A 19,049-nucleotide genomic window follows, 5' to 3' on the forward strand; every position below is an offset into this window, starting at 1 on the left:
CTGAGCCGTGGATTTTCAGAGTGAAACAAAGCCGGAGAACATCAAACAGTGACGTAATGAGATTCGTTCGACGGTTCAGAAGAGAAAACATCATCTTCTGTGAGTGTTGACTAGTTTGGGGCTTTTCTCTTGATCGGCTTGATTAGAGAGAGACAGAGAGAAATTATACAAGTATGGCTCGCGTTTTCGCGGTGGAATCGGTGCTTCTCGCTCAAAATTTCTCTATACAGTTACCAACGAAACAGATAGTTAGCTCCCGCACGGATCGATCTCCTCGTCGTCATCGTCATCGTCCGAATGGTCGTGAGTGCGCAGGTGAAGGGTAGATGGACTGGTGAGCCGATCGGACACCTGCAGGCACTTGGAGATGTTTTCAGCTGACGTCAGAGGACTTCGACACGGACTTCGAGACGGCTCGAGCAAATGGCCGTGAAAGCTTGCTAGACTCGAAAGTTCGATCTGCCTGGAAATACAGAGAGAAGATGTCACTCAGATACTCTGCCAATCCGGATTTCCATATCGAGCGACTCGGACCTGTGGTCGGGAGCGAGCTAGGGTCGGTGAATGGGAATCTGATCGAATCACCGCGCCGTACGGGAAGACTCACCTAAGTCGGAGCTCCGGCGGAGGGGGTGGGGGAGCACGTCCGGCGAGATCGGCGGGACTACTGAAAGCTGACAATTCTGCGGATGAAGCCGCTGCTGCTGCTGCGGACGAAAGGGCGGCGAGCTGATGAAGGTGTTGCAGCTGATGATGGTGTGCGGGCGGCGGAACGGTTCCGGCCGATAGTTGAGCCGAAACCTGGGCTGAAAGAGCCGAAAGTGCCGATGCCTTCTGGGCGGCTGCAGCGGCCGCTTGTTTAGCTGCCTGCGCCTGGAGCTTGCTCTTCGCCTTTTCTCCCATCTTGAGTTCGGCTGCTTCTGCATTCGAGATACCGTCTTGCTTCTTCCATTTCGTGCGTCTGTTCTGAAACCAGATTTTCACCTGGAAAGAGAAATGACAGGATTGAAGGAGAGTGTATCGATGTCCCATCACGGGATTGGAATTACCAGGCCGATCGAGTATCGTTCGAGTTGCTCTGCCACTTCAAGGACGTCGATCAGATGATGGGCGAGACCCATCCGAGCTTGGCTAAGTAAGGATTCATTGAAGCTTTCAGCGACTGTTCTTAGCCGAGTCGGCGCAATAATAACAAGTGAGTCACTGACTCGGTACCCCTGTGATCGGAAATCGTAAAATCATGCCCACCGACTCTCGGTCTATCTATCCGTCTGTCTGTCTATCTGTCCGTTCCTCTGTCTGTCCCCCGCACTGTGTTTGGATGGCCACCCAAGGCGGTGGCGATCACAAATTGAAGCTGGTCGAGAGTCGGTCCCGTGGCTTCGAGCCAGGGGAAACAGCGGCGTAATAAACTGAGATGGATTGCCCGAGGTAGGTGTATCATCGCCATCGTTGTTGTCGTCGCCATCATCATCATTGGTGCAGATACTTTCGTCGTCATTTATTTGCTTCGTCATCACTCCTATGGTCCTCCCGGTAACTTCTTCGTGGGTTCTCCTAGCCGCCGCTGCAGCTCAACTCATTCTCCTGCAATACCTTGACGCTCTCTCTTCGAGACGATGACGACCATGACGACTACTCGCCCAGACAGATCCCCACAGCTCCTCCTTATATCCCCATCAGGCAAAAGTTTATGGCGATTTTATGCCCTTATCCAACATGCCGCAAGCTGGCCCGTGAGCCAGCAAGCCTGCCCGGCCGGATTGACGACTGACTCGATTTGCCATTTAAAAACACCCCCTCATCCTTTCCTATGCTTTCGCCTTCTCTCATTGCTCTCGGGCTCGGATTCCCCATTCCGAAGGGGGACCATTCCTCCGAGATTCGCTTCCCGCTTTTTCCGGAACTTCCCGACGACTGCCGTGTTTTCTTTCCCAATTCCGAGCCCTGAGGGGAACCGCGGTCGATGAGCCATGTTGCCCTTGACGTGAGAAGGTTCCACGCTGAGTGACCGATGCGTCGCCGGACATGTCACGATGCGTCCTAGGGTTGAATGTAGCATTCTTGTTCGTCTTGTCCTGACCAATGGGGATTGTCAACGACAGAACGCATTTGACGGCAAAACGACGCGAATGGGATTCCGAGCCAACACTGATTGCAACAGTCATTGGCTGAATGAATGGCTGGCTGTTCGGCCTGCCAATCATTTGCCCCCGGCATGAAGTGATGGTCAACGGAGCATACGAAAAGCTATGAGCGGCGCGTGAGAAGACTCTCCGAGACCCAAACAGTCAATAGCTCTGGACATCGGGAGCACCGAATCGACTGCCGGACTCTGATTTATTCATGCGCAGCCACCTACGAGACGTTCATCAAGAGGTGAATCGATGCCAGTTGAGATCTCTTTATTCGGATCGGTGCGAAGCGTGAACTTTAGGCAAAGAGCGAGCCAGGGCCACTAATGCGCCCGATAAACGCCATAAAACGGAGGAATAGCGGCTCGAAATTTTGAGTAGGAGCGGATTCCTCGCTCAATGTGACGCTTGCTCGGTCGCTCGCTCTCTTGCACACTCACTCAGTCGGTCGCTACCCGAACTGATGACAAACTGTAACTGAGGAGCGCTCATTATAAGTTTGATAGCTTCTAGATAAGTCTCGTTTATAGCATGGCTTTCCGATAGCCCTTGCTGATAGGCTCGCCAATAGCTGGTTGGCTCTATCAGACGTCTAAAAGACCTTATAGCAGCCTAGACACCGCTGTTCATTCGTTCGTTCGATCGCACGCTCGTTCACCCGGTCGCTTGGATGAGCAAGCGCGCGGGCGGACGAACTGTCGGTCGGTCACAGCTAGCAGTTTGCTTCATATCGAGCAAGTCATCAACGGCAACAGTTTCTCGCGGGATTCTCCTAAGGAAAATGTGCTACAACTTATAATCTGCCGATTCTATAAGATAGCTTATAATTCGCGCCAGCTCGCAATGGGCTGGACCGCAATGCAGGGCCGGCGAAGGATTCCACGCCTTTGTTCCGAAGTAGTGCTCGGTCAAGTGAACGTGAGCGGGGCAAAGTTTCGGTAGACTCTGAGTTATTAATCCACGCTCTGCTCAAAAAAGTTTCACGAACTAATTCAAAATCCATTTTGTTCACTAGATGAAGAAAAAATTAGGTACTTTCATAAACAAACGATCTGGTCGGAAAACGTTTACCCGAGGCTCGGAACTTCGGTCGCCCGCTCTATCCTCAGATTCATCTTCCCGATCCAGGCTTGCCTCGAAAAGGACTCTCGCAAGGATTCGGTGATCCTCGGTCTCCTCCACGTCTCTGGATTGCGTCAATCGGAGCAATCCACGGTGTCGATGAATGGTTCCTTACGACTTATGGCACGTTGTCGACGTGCTACGATCGTTTCTCGAGCCCATCTCGTCGCGAAATCCTCGTACACTGTGGGTGACGATGTATCTGCGCATTACCGTGGAACTCGGATCTGATGCAGAATAAAAATCGGCAACTTGCCGCACGTATGCCAAATTGGCTGCGGGTGTACGGCTCATTCTCTCGAAGCGCTCCCCTCCCTGAAGAGCGACTTTCCCTTGTTGGCCGTGTCAGTCCCGCTCGCCCCGGTAATAAGCATCTCTCCGAGGCCGTACATCACGACTAGATGCTTCGACTGCCGTGTGCAACTCATTAAGTCGTTGAGTTAAATTATTTTATCAGGAACACGCATCATATCACGTCTATCTTTATGCGCATCTCTCACTCAGCTCGAGCTATGAGCGAGTGCACCCATCTGTTGGGAGAATCGCTCCCTCTACCTGTGCTGCGCGAGCGTCTCGCTAAAAACCGCTTTAGACTCCACCGCACCATTCAGTGATGAAATGAGCTCATGTCCGTACTGCTGACCTGGACCGAGTCCAGGGAGATGTTGATCTAGATGGAAGCCTTCGATCTATTGAATTTCGCCTATTTTTCTCCAGAGTGCTCAATCTGTGATGAATTGATTCGAACAAACCCCCATCCATCCGTGAATCTGATTGAGGATCTTGTAGACACAGATCGCGTGACCGCTGATAACTACCGGCGATTCGAGTACGCTGGTTCGTATCTCGCTAGAATCGAATGGAGCGTGAGACTGAGTGGCGATCATTGACCCGGTAACCACTACTGCCCATCCTGACCAGCCATTCTTCCTCCCTTGATTCCCTCAATCGGTGCGTGCCCGCCTGTGTGTTGGGGGGAGGGATAGTCGGAGAGCGGCGAATAGTTTCCCCGAGAAGACGACTCTCCACTCAGCCGCCGGCGGGCATTCCTCTTTGTCACATCCAGGGGAAATCAGCTGATCTTGCTGTCATTATCGTTGGGCAATGTCTTCCATCGTCGTTGGGAGAACATCATCGCCTCTTTTCTCTACTACACACCCCGACAGCAGCATTGCTTGCCACGCGGCACGGTGCTGCTGTTGCCACTCGGACTCGCCCCCCTTCCTTCCCATAGGCAATCGAATCAAACCCGCGTCGTTCTTAATGGAGACTACAATAACCGAGTGGTGGCTGCCGTATAAGCGATGAGAACAGCGACCATTGCACTAACTATCGAGCGCTTATACACTATCAGACACACATTTAGTAGACCAAGCTCTGTTCGCACCGGACCCCTGTTCGCGTGGCCACCCGACCGTTTGTCTGTGACATCGACGATAATCACGACGGCGGTGAAGCGCCCGATCGAACGTGATAACTCGATATCGATCTGATTGGAGCCTATCAGAATCGACTCTAAACAACTATCAGCTACAGAGCTACAGCTACCGATATGAGAGATCGGGCGTCGACCAATCCAGAGTGCGCTCTCGGTCGGTCACAAGTCACAATTCGTACGCCCGATCGCAGTTTGGTGAAATGTTCCGACGAGCCCCGCTGCTCCGTCACTGGTCGGAAAACGACCCCGGAGGACGTAAATATTATGTAGACAAGATGTTCTAGACGCGTTTACGTGTGAGAAAGTGGGTTTCTTGGCGAGCCTCGACCCTGAACAAAACGCGACGGAGGAACGAAACGACCGAGATGATTTTAGGTTTTCTTGAATTTTTTTTCCGTCACGCCGTCATCACCTACCTATCTAATTCAATAATTGTATCTTAGGGAGAAGATGAGGCCGCGCATTCGATGGCCGCGACGAGGGCTCAGGGAATCGAGAGATTTTTCCATGGTCCGCTTGATACAATACCTGTCCAAGAGTGGCACCGCTGGCGCCGGCTCCAAATTGTGTAACAGGGGACAGGCGTAGCGTGAAAGGGCGCGAGAGGTACGGAGTATGAAATTACGATATCATAGCGCGATGTTGTAGTCGGGAGATTTGAGACCATTGAGAGAATGAACACGTATCGCCTGGCTCCCGATCACGGCTCTGACTGAGCGTCCAGGGCCGGCGCGGCGAGGGGAACGACGACGGGTCATGATATAGACATCAAGCGACCAAACGAGCGGACGAGGCAGGGAGGGACGGAGGGAGCGTGCAGGCCGGCGGGCGGGAAGCGGCTGAGTGAGTGAGAGAGCGAGCGAGCGTATGAACGGACGACAGAGGCGTAGGAGAAATAGCCTATTATTCGGGATAGCACTTCGCACCCGAGCCCTAATTGATTGAAGCTCTTACAGCTATGAATAATTCCCGGATTCGCAGACGCTCATGAATCGCGATCTCCATCATGGACGTAAGGCTTTGACGTTGTCGTTCAACTGTGATATCAGCTGATCTATCCGAAATCCCGAATATCGTTGTCATGTTATGTCATGATCTTGACGCTCGAAATAACCTCCCGAGTGATTTTATGCCCTCGACCCCGACTCAGTCAGGGTCTGGCTCGGATCTCAGCTTGCTCACAGCTCAGGTACAGTCCCCCCGAGCTCGAGCCGGCGTCGGTCTACTATGTATTAAGTGTACGTGCCTGGCCCACACGCGGTAATTGGGCATTTATCGCCTATATTGAGAGAGATATCAGAACAGATAGCGGACGCTGTCACTCCGACGGCCTAGGGCTAACGTCGCCGTGATCGTAGCCGGTATTGCGCCGAGCTCCAGATGGAATGACAGCGTAACAGGTGCGCCGCGATCTTTACGTCGGCGCACAACTGCCTCGCTCAAGTTCCCGTCGACTTGTCGGAGTGATTTCCGAGTGGGCGGCACTGCGGACGGCACGGCGCGAGCGGCGGCCCGAATCTCGAGTGCGGAAGAAAAGTGCCACGGTCAGAGCTCACTAGCTATCTGTGGAGATGATTTGCATAATCGTCAGACAATTTCCTGCTCGAAAGCCGAACGAAAGAATAATTCTGATCACTTAGCCCGTTGGCAAACGTAGTTTCCTCCAGAGTTCCTTTTTTCGTATCTGGTACAATGCGGCGCGGCGTTTAAGTGGGCCGATTAGTCTCGTGGCAGCGAATAAGGAGGACGATTTTTATTGAGGGAAACGAGTTGAAGAAAGAGAGATCGAGCGTGCGGGCGAGACAAACGATGGCTGGGAGCGTATGGAGAAAATTAGGTTGATATTGGGACAGCTGAAGAGAGCTTCGTCGCGGAGAAGAGAATCTCGGCGGAGGCTGAGAGTACTGCTGTCTAAAGATATACCAGGCAAGGCGGGGCAGAGGGAGTGGGGGGGGCGCTGAGCGGGAAGAAAGCACGGCGGAGACGATGAAGCCTCGATGAGGTGGGGGACGCCGGCGTAAACTGAGATGGATTAGGATACGATTGGGAGCTACTGTCAGCACAAACCAGTCGTCGCATTGCCGAGCAGCAGTCGCGGAAAGTGCCGGCAGCGAGAAACGAAAGAGCTGCACTCGGGAAGACGAAATGACTTGTGGACCTCGATTCTCAATTGAAGGAACCGTTCCGAGGAGCTCCGAGCGATATACTCGCACTCAGCGCTCCGACACTAACAGCTAATACTTCCACAGACACAGTTTCGAGCACTCGAAGACACTCACCCATTAAATCCGATAGATATTAGGGATTTAAGAAGAAGAGTATCCGAGGGACAGCGTATCGGATTGAGTGAGTTCATCGCCTCGAGAGAGCTGCGATGCTGTTCGCCCGGGAAAGCAGTTAATTATTAGGGAGAAAGTTATCTGTCGGGTCTAACTTGTAACCCGAGCTGGGGTGTGCCGCTGAATACTTCAGAAACCGGCGCTGCCGCGCGGAGAAGCGGCCGAGGAGCGGGTTCGCTAGCTGGCGAGCTAGGCAGGCAGGCAGGTAGCTAGCTAGCTAGCTGTGAGTTGGTACCGTTAACTCTAAATCACCTGCTATTAAAAACAGTTCCACGTCGGAGCGAATAAGAAAACAAAGAATAGGAGGAGAAAAGTTTGCCCCTATCAAGTCACGTACGCAATGGCCCCGATGAAGGCATCGGAGTGGAAGCCGAGGGCGATTGAAAGATAACAGCCGATCCATAATATTTAGGATCGTTCTAAGCGAAGAGCCAGTGACCACCGATGATGATCGCCGTCCCCGCCATCGTCATCTCGGTGGCGGGCAGGAGGAGGTCGCTTCGAGGATAGCCGGGAGCAGGAGAACCAAGTGTAGAACGAATGGGACAGGAGTCGAGAGCGGTCGGGCGAGGGACAGCTAAGCGGCCGAGAGAAAGAAGATCTCTTAGTGAATCTTATAAAATTCTAATGAGAGCCGCACAAAAAATGGAATAATGGCTTTGGAGAAGGGAACGTGCGGAGTCTCCTCCTCCTCCTCCTCCAGGAAGGCCGAGAGAGTAAAAAATAGGGAAAACGGGGAATGGGTCACAACCACCACCAGCGGCACTCACTCAGTGAGGGAGTCCTAATTGATCTTTATGGATGAAGAGATCATCAACCGATGAAGAGCGAGCGGGCGAACGACTCAGTCAGCCCTCCGGAACGATTGAATGCAAGAGTCATTGTCTTTTGACTTTCGCTTCCATCTCCCCGGACTCGGTCGCGAGAAGTCATCGATGCTTAATTTGGCTCGGCGAACGTCGGCTCCTCACCCGTGCTTCAACACGACAAAACTTTCACCACGAGACAATATGGAAATCTCTCGGCTCTTTGCACGATCATATTCTCACGAGGAGAGGAAAATGGATGAACTCCCCGATTTACATATGATCGGAATCCTTGCGGTCGGGATGGACGGACATCCAGATCGAGGCATAAGTATCATTTGGACTTCGCTTTTCAAGTGAATCGGCCATGCCTCGAAACTAGCCATTGATTTTCCTTCGGCGACCTGCCATTGATTCCGAGTTTTCTCTAAGCATCCTTTCGAGGCATCGTGACCGCGGGGTAGTGCAGAAATCTGCCCTCGGGTGGGGGAGAAAGGGGGGAAACAAGGTCACTTCTCAGAGATATACTGACGACACGGTACGGTACGGATTATAGTCCTTTATGATTGTCCGAACCTTGCGGAGGAAAAAGGCATGAACGATTGATTGTATTGGATTTCTGTGTCGGACTCGGCCTAGAGTTCGCTCGGGACGGGGAAGCTTCGTGCGAAAGCCGCCAGCAGCCAAGGAGCTGCAGTAATTAAGAACACTTGGTGATTCGTTCATCCGCGCGGGCGGAAATATATTTCTGCCCCTAAGTCTAACTCCTCTTGATTCTCTTACTCTCTCGGCCTCTCTCAAACCATCCATTTTGTCCGATCGGCCCCTTGAGGAAGGCACTTGAAAGCGGTTTGCCCATCTTCGGCTCATCGAGCTGGCCCCAGACCCCCGTTCTCGCCCCCCCCCTCAATCGCCTCTGTGACTCTTCTCAGTCGACGGGACAGCCCCTTGAGCTCCCGCTCCGTTCCCTTTTGCCCCCCGCCCGATAAAAACTGACCATTCCGCAGTTTTACGCCACAAATGACCTGGCCACAAGTGCTGAGAGAGCAAAAAATTAACGTTTTTTTATTTCTATCACCGGACTTCCTCTTCTCGCAGCGTCCAAAGCCTCCGGTCTGGTCCCTCCGATTCGCAGTATGTACTCCTCCAGTCCACTATAAATATCGCGCCCCCAGCGTTCGCTGAGGCAGTCCACCGACCGTCCCGCCCTGAATCCGCCCACCGTCAAAATTTTCTGACGCACCATCAATAACGATCGACTAGAGGACTCTCGACGCTTGTCGGGCCTCGGCCAACTTCTTAATGATTAGAACAAATACTCCGGGAGCGTGATAGGAATCACTTATCATAAATAAACTCGTAATGAAGAACAAATAGAGACGCATCGAAAAAGACAAGCAGAGTCCACCGTTCCCCGGCGAAGGCATCGGAAAATAATGCCGCGCCGTCGCCGTCCACGCCAGCAGTCAATTGAGTCGAGTGTGTATCTTGCGAGAAGAAGATCCGTCCGAGATCACGTCATCATCTTTGCTTGGTATCATGACAACAGATAGCAGTAAGTGATTCTTCCTACTCGTGATCCGGTTCGTCAAAGAAGGCTCCTCTCCTTCTCCGTAGGTACTTTGGCGCCTGCTGGTGAGTGTTCCCCGCCATTATTATCGATGACCGTGCTTCGCAGGTGTTGCATTCCCAGAAGTCGATATTGTTTCCCGGAGTATGAACTCACTCGCTGCCGCCGGCTCCCAGCGAGGTCTTATCTCACAGCAGTGACAATTATTGCACTCCATGAGAGAAGTAAAGAATTGGGGAGACTGCCTACGCTATCGTCTCCAGCTTCGCCTCGCTCGTGGTGAATGGGGAAAAAACGCTCTGGACAGGTGATGGATCTGAACGAATCCTTCTGGCTGTCAAGAGTTTTCCGCATTTCTCAACTATCGCTCGTAACGAATGAGCTGAGCACCGACAAGCACTTTCTCGGGCTCTCTCCGAGCTCGTTGTGCCACCAGAAACGTTCCGGAGAATCTTCTTTGGAAAAAGAACGATGAGACAATTGTTTTTAAAATTGGGGGACCCTCTCTCGTTCTCAGCTCTCGGCCCTGATCGCGGACTGGAAGAGCCCGCCCTGATAAAGATCCCGGAGGCTGTCGTTCGGTCGTTGAAGCTCAGCAAATCGTTGGGAATGCGTTTATAAGCATTGTGATACGGTAGCATTCGACGATGACAATAATCAGACGTGGAATCTGACGAGTCACTTGGGCAGCAGCCTCGTCGGGGCCGTCCGAGTAAAAATCACAATTAGTCTGACCGTTCGTTCGATGGTGGTGATGATGATGATGTTACGACGAGCTGATTCCGGTACCCGTGTTGGGTTCGCATTCGTCCGATGTAGCCGCTGGTCGGTAGGCAGGTAGTAGAGCGACAATATGGGAGAGCTTCAGAGGAGAATGGCACCGCTGTTGTGCACCACGATGAGAGAAAGCGATTGCGGCACGGAGCATGAAAAACTACGGCTCTCGAAACGGGACACGCAGTTGTACGCGAGCCCGGGCCGTCAGTCGTGCACGTCTGCACGACGAAGGCAACAGCCCGCAGCATACAGCTCTATTAGTGCTTACTAGACCACAGACCCGCATGGAGCGACGATTAAAGCTCATATGGGCAGACCAACTATGTATAGCGGGGTTGTGCGGGGTTAGCTATTAACGAGTTTTATTTGGACGAAAACCCGTCAGCCATCCAGGCCGGCCTCCCCCTCCCAACCCGATCATCTCGCTGAATCTCTGCCGCTATTTGCCCCTTCCCGCATTAGCTCGAGCTAATGTCTTTGGGGTGATCCCTTTTAGAACTATTTTCCCCCGGTTCGCTCGGCCTCATCTTGATACCTGTTCCAAGTGAAAAGCGTTGAGGCGTCCGAGAGCGCAAGCCCGATTCCCCCGATATCGAGTTTCGAACGGACTAGAGACGCTGTTCACGAAGAAACGTCGTGAGTCCTTGAAAAATATCATTCATCCGCGGCTAGAAGAGGTAAGTCCGACAACTCTCAGGGCTATGGAGCTGCTCCGGGAACTGGGACTCGGAAGAAAGGCTCACCTCGCCCCCTCCCTCCTCTAATCGGGCCTTGTTGCGAATAAATAAATTTATAATGTAAAAAATGTTCAATGAATTCAGATGAAGAGGCGCAAGAGAAAAGCTCGCGACTGTATCGATACGATCTGGCCGAGGGGGGTACGCGATTAGCAGGCGAGTGGGGCGGTCCACCCACATGCATCGCATGTGGATCGCTGATGTTCGAATCCTCTCGAACACAGCTCGTGTGTTGTAATGAGCATCGCGCGGAAAAACATGACGGTCGCCCCCGCAATGTGGCCCCTGATGTGCGTCCCATTTATTGACACTGGAAATCTTTGCTCTCAGTAGTCGGGATATTGGCTGCAGGGTTTCCTTCTGCGTTTCTTCTTCTTCATCTTTTCTTAGTTGTTTTTTGTATTTGCCGCGGAGGGTACCGATGGTCTCTCGAGTGTAAACAAAACTCGATTGAACACAATTTAGACAGATAGTGGAGAGGAAGCCGCTCAGCGGGAAGAGACCAGGCGATCGACTGACTGACTGAAAAATGACAAGCTTCAAAATCATGAGCGCTGCTGCGTCTCTTTGAGCTCTCCGACTATCCTTGTGTTTATCTATTCCAGTTCAATATTCGGAGAGCCATCTCAATCTGCTCCGAGCTGATTTTCGAGACGGGTGAGATTTTCGTTTGCCTTCATACTTTAAACACGCAATAATGGAGTAATTATTATAATTATTGAAAATTCTTCGAATTAAGAATCTTGCACCCTTGACGTTGTTGGGAGAACCGGCGACGTCGGCTATTTCTCGAAGCGCCGCGACGAACCGAGTTCAAAGAATCACTCGTCCCATGATTCCGCACGAAGAAATTTCCCTTCTCTCGTGCGCTCGGAATCTTACCCTCCGCGGCGAGGCCCGGCGCCCTTCGCGGGATCCATAAATATGATACAATAGGTAATTATTGCGCGCAATCGGCGATAAGCGGAGAGTTGTTGGCAGAAACGAGAGGGAACCCCGAGCCGTAGGGAGGAGTGCGAGATAATAGTGATATAATGATCAAGTGACCCTTCTTCTAGGCGTCCGAGGAAGAGACGAGGGAACGGACAAACGAATCGACAGTCCGCTGCCACCCAGCCCACTCATCGACGAGCGAGCTGACCAAGATATTGTTTCTAACGGAAGCTTTATCAGCAGAATCTCAGTTGGTCCCGGTGAGCGGACCGACACCGAAGGCATCTCAATAAGAAAATAGGGCTCTTCCCACCCTTCTCCGTCTCGGCGCTGTGAGGATGCCGCCCGCTCGGATAGGAGACACCCCGTAAGCAGGACGACGCACCGACAAACTAATAGCCGTACAGATGGACAGACACATCAGGAGAGTGACGGGCCGATCCGCCGTGACCCTTGCTCCGCTCCTTCGGTCGTCTCCCTTTGGTCGTCCTCCGCCTGTTCGGTTGCTTGCCTCGTTGGTCGCCATCCACACTTCAGTGAAACTCGATCGTCGAACCACTATCCCACACTTGTGATCGAACTCTACAAGACATATCGGATTCAGTATTCATTCCCCTCCGTTGTCGGTCCCGATCGATCGATTCATCGACGAATCATTCAACGAGGGACGCATCGTGGGGAATCAGGCGGACGTCGGATCGCGGGTCTGAAATCCCGGGGAGAAAATTCGCCTCATTGGAACCCCCGGATGACTCCCGAGCGCTTACTCGCGAGAAAATAAATTCGAGGACAGGTCGTACAGTCGACAAACTCGCGCCGCCGCCCCGAATGTCGAACGCTCCGGGATCGCTGCCGCCGTCGCCGCTCCTAAAAAGGAACGGACTTGGAGTCTCCATTTGGACAAATCATTGTCCGGCGCTCCCTGACGGCTTGCTCGCCAGCTTCTCACTTTACCAGCTCTTCCTCGATCTTGAAGCAAACGGCGGACCGCGCGATCAGCCGGACCTGGCAGCCAATCGCCTGAACGGCCGCCCCTCCGTTTGCCCTCGCTGATTACAGAGGCAAATTGAGAACAGCGAGGCAGCCACTGAAACGGAGCTGGTGGTGAACGATCGTGATAGCAGGCTGACGAGAGAGGGGGAAATCGATCGTTCGACACTCGACTAAATGTAAAAACAGTCTGATCGCCTTCCATTGAGCTGTCGGTAAGATAGAGGGAGCGTGCGGGATGAGGAGCCGCGGTCAGGGAGCGTTAATACTCCCTAAACACCCCTTCAAGGTCGGGACGGAACGGGGAACCTTCAGAGGGTCGCTGGAGGGGTCGGCAAGACCCGAATTCTGATGTTCAACTTGGCTACGGACAACAGTCGAGCGCCTATCTCCAGGAGCCGAGCAGGACATCTCGAGTTACTCTACTTCACTGCACGGCGAAGCTTTTTCCGTTTATTTCCCGAAAGCTTTCTGCCCTTTCCACGAACGAGGCATGACCCCCTCACCGCAGGAGTCTCAGGCAGAGAGAATCCTGAAGACGAGAGTGTTGCATTTTTTCGAGCGCCCGTCCGGCCTTCCGTCGACGCTGCGAGCGGAGCGGATAAGGCCGATGCTCTCCCTCATAATCGTGTCTGCTTTCTGGATCGTCGGTGCAGTATTCTGCAGGGAAGCGTCCGAATGGTTCCGGGAAAAACGATTCACCTCTGGATCTGGGACGACGAGTTTCGGGGAGGACCTCGCGGCACATTGACTGAGCGCACGCCTGGCGGAATTAAGTGCTGAGGTGAAGCCGAAAGAGCTAAATCGGCTGATTTATCGCCCGATTGATTGATCGATCTGGTACGTGTAACAGTTGTGTGCAGACATCACAGAGCGAAGAAGAATCACTGGAGTGAAACGAAGAAGGTGTTGAGTGACAGTTGTGCCGGCTGGCGACTCCGATGACGAAGCGTGAGCCAAATCGCCAGAAACAAAAGCGGGTGGCGGAAAGAGCGACGAATCTTCTCAATGCTTCGTGAATGGGCCCCGTCAGAGTTCGGGACCCAACTACAACACCGCTTGAAGATCAGAAACCCATCAGCCCAATCGATCGTCGACAATGATCTCTTTCTTCAACAGTCTCGTCTCGAAGTGGGCAATATTCTGACTTTTCGTCGCATATCCTCTTCTGGGTGTTTCCTCCGCTGGATCCCGGCGATTTCGAAAATTCCAGTCCGTACCCATCCTGTTCTCCAGCACCGGGCTCCCACGCCGAAACCAATTGAATATTATCGGCCGCGAGATCAGTCTTGATAACTATCGAGCTCAAGATGACGACGTGGCATGACTCTCCCGCCTTGTCGCGGTTTTCTGCTCGAGAACCGGTACTCCGTTTATAAGAATTATTTTTCTTCTCTGACGATTAGTCAGCAGTTCAGAAGAGTTGATCAAAAAGACGCGGAGGGAAATTTATTGGAAGGAGCGAAAAGGAGAAATGGATTCAAGAGAAACTCGACGCGTGCTGCGGAGATTGCGGTCATGCTTCTGTGACGATGATTATCGGTACATGGTCAATTTAACCTATCCGTCCCATGGGAGCACATCTGATGTGAAAAAGAATCGGGTTCCCCGGATGTTTCCATTTTCGGGGCGTCGGTTGAGGAAAGAGTGGCCTTAGGGCTCCGGGTTCGAGGACCGATCTCCCTACGCTCACAGTGCAGTCCACCTCTTCCCCTTGCTACTTATCAAGATTTTCCCAAAGAACCCTTCTCGAGCCTCTTCATTGGTGTATTCATTATCTTTTCCGAGATTCCGTAGTGAATCGTGCGGTTCCTATTAACTTTATCGTTCCATCCAGCAATTTATCCGCCGGGGGAGATCACAGCACAAGTATCGCCAGTCGCTTCGTTTTTCCTCAATCAATTCGATTCAGAGAAGAAAAATGATCAGCGTTATTTGATCAGCTAATATTCCATTCCTTGTCAGTTTTCGTTCATCGCTCACCTTTACGGTGGCGATCGGGACCTCTGAAAACCGCCCCCAGCATCCCTGAGCTGCTCGCAAACTAGAGGGAGATCATTCGCATCTAAACGTTCTTATGATTCGAATGTTTTGTTGATTTGAACGTTCGCAGGCTCGGCGTCAGCATGAATGGTATCCCAGGCTCGCTGACTCGAGCCGTATCCCTTTCCACCGCTTCCTCGAAGCCGCACATTCGTGGGTCCTCCTTCATCTTCAGACCTGGATCTCCGTTCTCTATCAAGGAGCCTATTTCTGGTTCTTATCCTCTGCACGTTCACGGATCGTTTCTCGCGGGTCCTCGAACGAATTTCTCAAGAAACCCTTAGATGTACAGCGATGATGATCACGACGTGCGGTTGTGCTAACGTCGCGAAAGCTATAGAGTGTCCTCTGTTCGAAATTTTCCTCTGGCGAGATTCAATTGAAAAGTCGAATCTCTCCCCGATCAACGCTCACACGACTTCTTTTCTCGTGCATGATTCTCCGGTTTCATAGCGGACCCCCTCGATGCAGAAATTAAGGGGAACCTCAGAGACCAAGTACCGGTGGACGGTGGCCGTCCAGCGATGGCAAAACTCGTTGGTGTACGGCACGCCAAAATCGGTCGATGGATAGCTGGCGCGCTCGATCGCTTGGTCGCTCGATCGATCGATCCGCGAAATCAGAAGAAGAGATAGACAGTTTAAGACACAGAAGAATCAATTAGCAGACGATAATGGCATCGTTTGAGAATTTGCCGCTCAGTACGTCGGCCGCAAGCGATCGCCCAATGCTCGCCACCCGTCGTTGGTAAATTGTTGTCCCCGTCCATGAATCGCCGACGGTTCCCGAAAACGATGGAGCAGCGTCGATAAGAAGAACTGGTCTCCGTTTTCGTCTCTCTCTATCTTCTCTTCACCCGAGAAACCAAATCTCCAATGTTTCATCGTCGATCCGGTTGTTCGTAAGTGACGAAGTAATTTTTTCGGCGACCGGATTTATTTGTTCTGATCGAGCTCCCGATACGGGTCTCCGGCAGATACGTCGTTGTATCAGTCGAGTTCGATCAAAGAACAAGCCATCCAATGCGCTTCAAGAACGGCGTGGCTGTGGGAAGAGTCGCCCAGAATGATCAAAATGCTCAAACTGATGCTTATTCCAATCTTGTCGAGCGCTTGGAATTTTCCGAGCCGGATTCAGAGCCAGTCGAGATTGAATGGCGTGCGCGTGGCGCCTCTGATGGGGAAGCTGCCGCGTTTGATTTCGCTTCCCCGCTCATTAGTTTCTTCTGCAATTTTCCGCAGCTGAGAGAATTCCATTCGACAGAATCACGATTAGGCGTCTACCGGGCGCCTTCATCCGGATGTCAGCTCAAATGGTCATTCGGTTGATCGGTAAATCAGCCTCCTTCTACGATTCTCATTCACGCCGACTCCGTTCCTTCATCTCTATCGGTGAGAGTCGCTGTGAGAGCTGCGTGCGGAAACGAAACTTTAGCAACATTCGAATAGCACGCTCAATATAAGAATATGACCTGCTCGAGCCCATAAGTCGCTGGAAGCAATCGTGAAAGACCAGCGAAAGCTACTACCAGTCCATGAAAGTTTACGATTCCGCACGAGACCGCTTTAGGTATCTACGATTTCGACCGGAACGTGTTTCCGACAGCGAACCTTATCGTTTAAGCTATGTAGTAGAGTTTTTCCATTCGGAATGGCTTTACTAGTGATAAGTGGCGTTCAAAACGTTTTCGGAGAAGAGATTGCGAAGCGTCATGATGTTTTGAAGCCCACGACGAGTCCGCAACACGGACTAGACCGCGAGCTCGAGACGGAAAAAAAGCCGAAAATTGTGGGGAGCGTGCCGGGGTGGAATCATAATCATTATTTATTTATGGTCTGCTCCGAGGACTGCCGCGACGAAGCTGTTCCCCCACAATCGTATGGACGTCTTTTTCCCCCCACTGAAGAACGGATCCTCACGCGTCTCTGACGTCTGTGTGTTCCGACGTCCCCCCGATAGGGCTCTTCGAAAGAATAAAGTGGACGAAAATTGTCGCAGGCCCATCCAGCCAGAACGTTCAGAGCTCACTGAGCACGGGCGAGAGCAGTAGTCAGGGGAGGGAGCTTGCTGACCGGCGGGGATCGAGCGACCAGCGTGTAATTAGGCAAATCAGGAAGGACTACACTAATCGACAGGAGTCACTGATGCCTTAAGGATGCTGATGAACTAAGGCGCGAGATTTAACTGCTCGTGAAATAGCTAATGACAGCCTTGGGGACGGCAGCCGGTCACTCTCGCGGAAGACTTGCCCACAGGTTGCTCAATTCCCCCCTGAGGGCTGCCCGATACACGCACACATAGGGATGATGCGATGGCGATCTCGTCGGACTCACCCCTAATCTCAACACTTGCTTCAGTACTCAATATATTCGGCTTTCCCCCCGGAACGACCCCAAATGTTCGCGGAATACCCTCGATACGTGCGAATGGTCCTCATCAGGACCCTTTGAGAATCTTGACCGATGCAGGCCTCCCCAACGGGTAGGTACCCCCGCAACACCGACAGTCCATCTGCTCGACCTCGGGCCTCGCTGAGCCCCTCCGTTTTCGCCCCCGATGGGGAGGGAGTGGGACTGGGGCAAGGGCCCTGTCTTTCCCCCAGCTGCGAGCTCCCGCCAAATGAGTGGTCCCAAAACACCTTAGTCGAAATTGCTCCCTACCCGTCGTCGACACGGTCGTCGTGGGCTTCTCCCGTCGCCTGGCGGACTCACAATCACACTCGACGAGATACTCAGGACGAGTTCCGTTCTCGAACGTTAAGAATGAGATCACTTCGAAAACCGATGACGCTCACCTGGGTCTCCGTGACGTTGAGCAGTTTAGCCATTTCGGCGCGCTCACTCGATGAAAGGTACTTCTTGAGTTCGAACTGTTTCTCTAATTCGAATATCTGACGTCCGGTGAATGTTGTTCGTGCTTTTTTCTTGCGCTGCTGTTGAGCCGCCTTCTCTGAAGGACTCTGGTTTTGGGAATTCGGTCCGTTGGTTTGATCCGATGACGAGCAATCCGAATCCACAGCCGGAGACGTCGTCAACGCCAAGGGAGACATCGGAGGGGTATCTCTGCGTTTGAGCTCGATCGAGTTATTGTTGTTGTTGTTCAGGAAAACTGAAAAAAAAGAGAAGATTTTCAAGTCAGATATTCGGCTCGGACATCAGGAATGAAGATCTCGACACAGGGTTCACACTGGAATCAAGAGCAACGCAGCCCTCTGCGCGACACTGGTGGAGAAGCTGGAAACCACGTGGCTAGGCTCCTCTTAGTGAGTGTTCTTGCCAGAAACGAATGCGAAGAGACTTGATGGTCTCAAATATCGAGATGTTCGATCGATTCAAGCCCTTTCTCAGGGAAAGCTCTTGGAACGGATACAGGTGGAGCTTCGAGCCGGAGTGTCAGTCCAGTTCCCCTCTGGTGATACGCTGGGATTGACCGATCGCGATTTGTAACAGCATGAGAAAAGTATTCAGACGTACGACGCGAATATATCTAGCAGAGCACCGGGGCATCTACTCCGGATCGGGAGACAGATTACGGCCGTGAATTCCGCGAGAAGATTCAGGATAGGGCAATCTTACATTCGGGGTGTCTCTCCCTGCCCAAGACCTCTCGAGGGGGAAAGCCGTGAGCTTGTTGCTAGCAGGACTACGGAGGGACGGGTGAGAGTATAAATGTTCGGAGTCTATTGAAAATCCTCCCCCGGACATCGAAGAATTATTACAGTGAGCACGCACAGGCGTCAAGGAGTGTTGCCGCCTGCGCCTCCAAAGCCACCAACAACCTGGTGACAACAGCCACGACCTCCTAGGTCACAATGTGGAGAAAAAACAGGAGAATGACCGAAGGAGGAATGGAGAGCAGTGTTCCCAGGGAAGGAAGACCATTTCAACATTTGTGTCACAACAATAGACCTAGATGGCAATCTTAGCTCTTTCAAAAAGCGCTGAACAGCGACCGGGGTCGGGTTCTGCGCTCTCAACTGTACATATGCTTCAGAGCTCTGCTCCATCCAGATCGCGTCGAGTTGCTCTGATGCGAGCCTTGTTTTCGATATTTTCGACTAGACTAACTCGGACGTTGGGAAATGGGAGTTCAAATTCCCAGGCAGGTTATCTCCGCATTTATTTTTGATCAAAAAGTCTCTCCCGGAGGATGACGAATC

The 19,049-nt window shown here is 52.3% G+C and overlaps 1 protein-coding gene across 1 annotated transcript; it reads right to left on the reverse strand.

The window, feature by feature from the left end:
• Positions 1-249: 249 nt before the first annotated feature.
• Positions 250-17,939, reverse strand: LOC100906611 (homeobox protein Hmx-like). Its single transcript, XM_003748152.1, has 3 exons — positions 17,685-17,939; positions 608-984; positions 250-463 (listed from the first exon to the last, which is right to left on the reverse strand). The coding sequence occupies exons 1-3, from the start codon at positions 17,937-17,939 to the stop codon at positions 250-252; spliced, it is 846 nt and encodes a 281-aa protein (XP_003748200.1).
• Between the last annotated feature and the right edge of the window lie 1,110 nt (positions 17,940-19,049).

Source organism: Galendromus occidentalis, unplaced genomic scaffold, assembly GCF_000255335.2.
Source record: "Galendromus occidentalis unplaced genomic scaffold, Mocc_1.1 scf7180000077528, whole genome shotgun sequence".
Lineage (NCBI taxonomy): Eukaryota > Metazoa > Arthropoda > Arachnida > Mesostigmata > Phytoseiidae > Galendromus > Galendromus occidentalis.

Coding starts and splice junctions, on each gene's coding strand:
- LOC100906611 (XM_003748152.1), bottom strand. CDS start 17,939: ATGTCTCCCTTGGCGTTGACGACGTCTCCGGCTGTGGATTCGGATTGC. Junction 985..17,684: donor TCAACGTCACGGAGACCCAG/GTGAGCGTCATC, acceptor TTCTCTTTCCAG/GTGAAAATCTGGTTTCAGAA. Junction 464..607: donor CCGCCGGAGCTCCGACTTAG/GTGAGTCTTCCC, acceptor CTGTATTTCCAG/GCAGATCGAACTTTCGAGTC.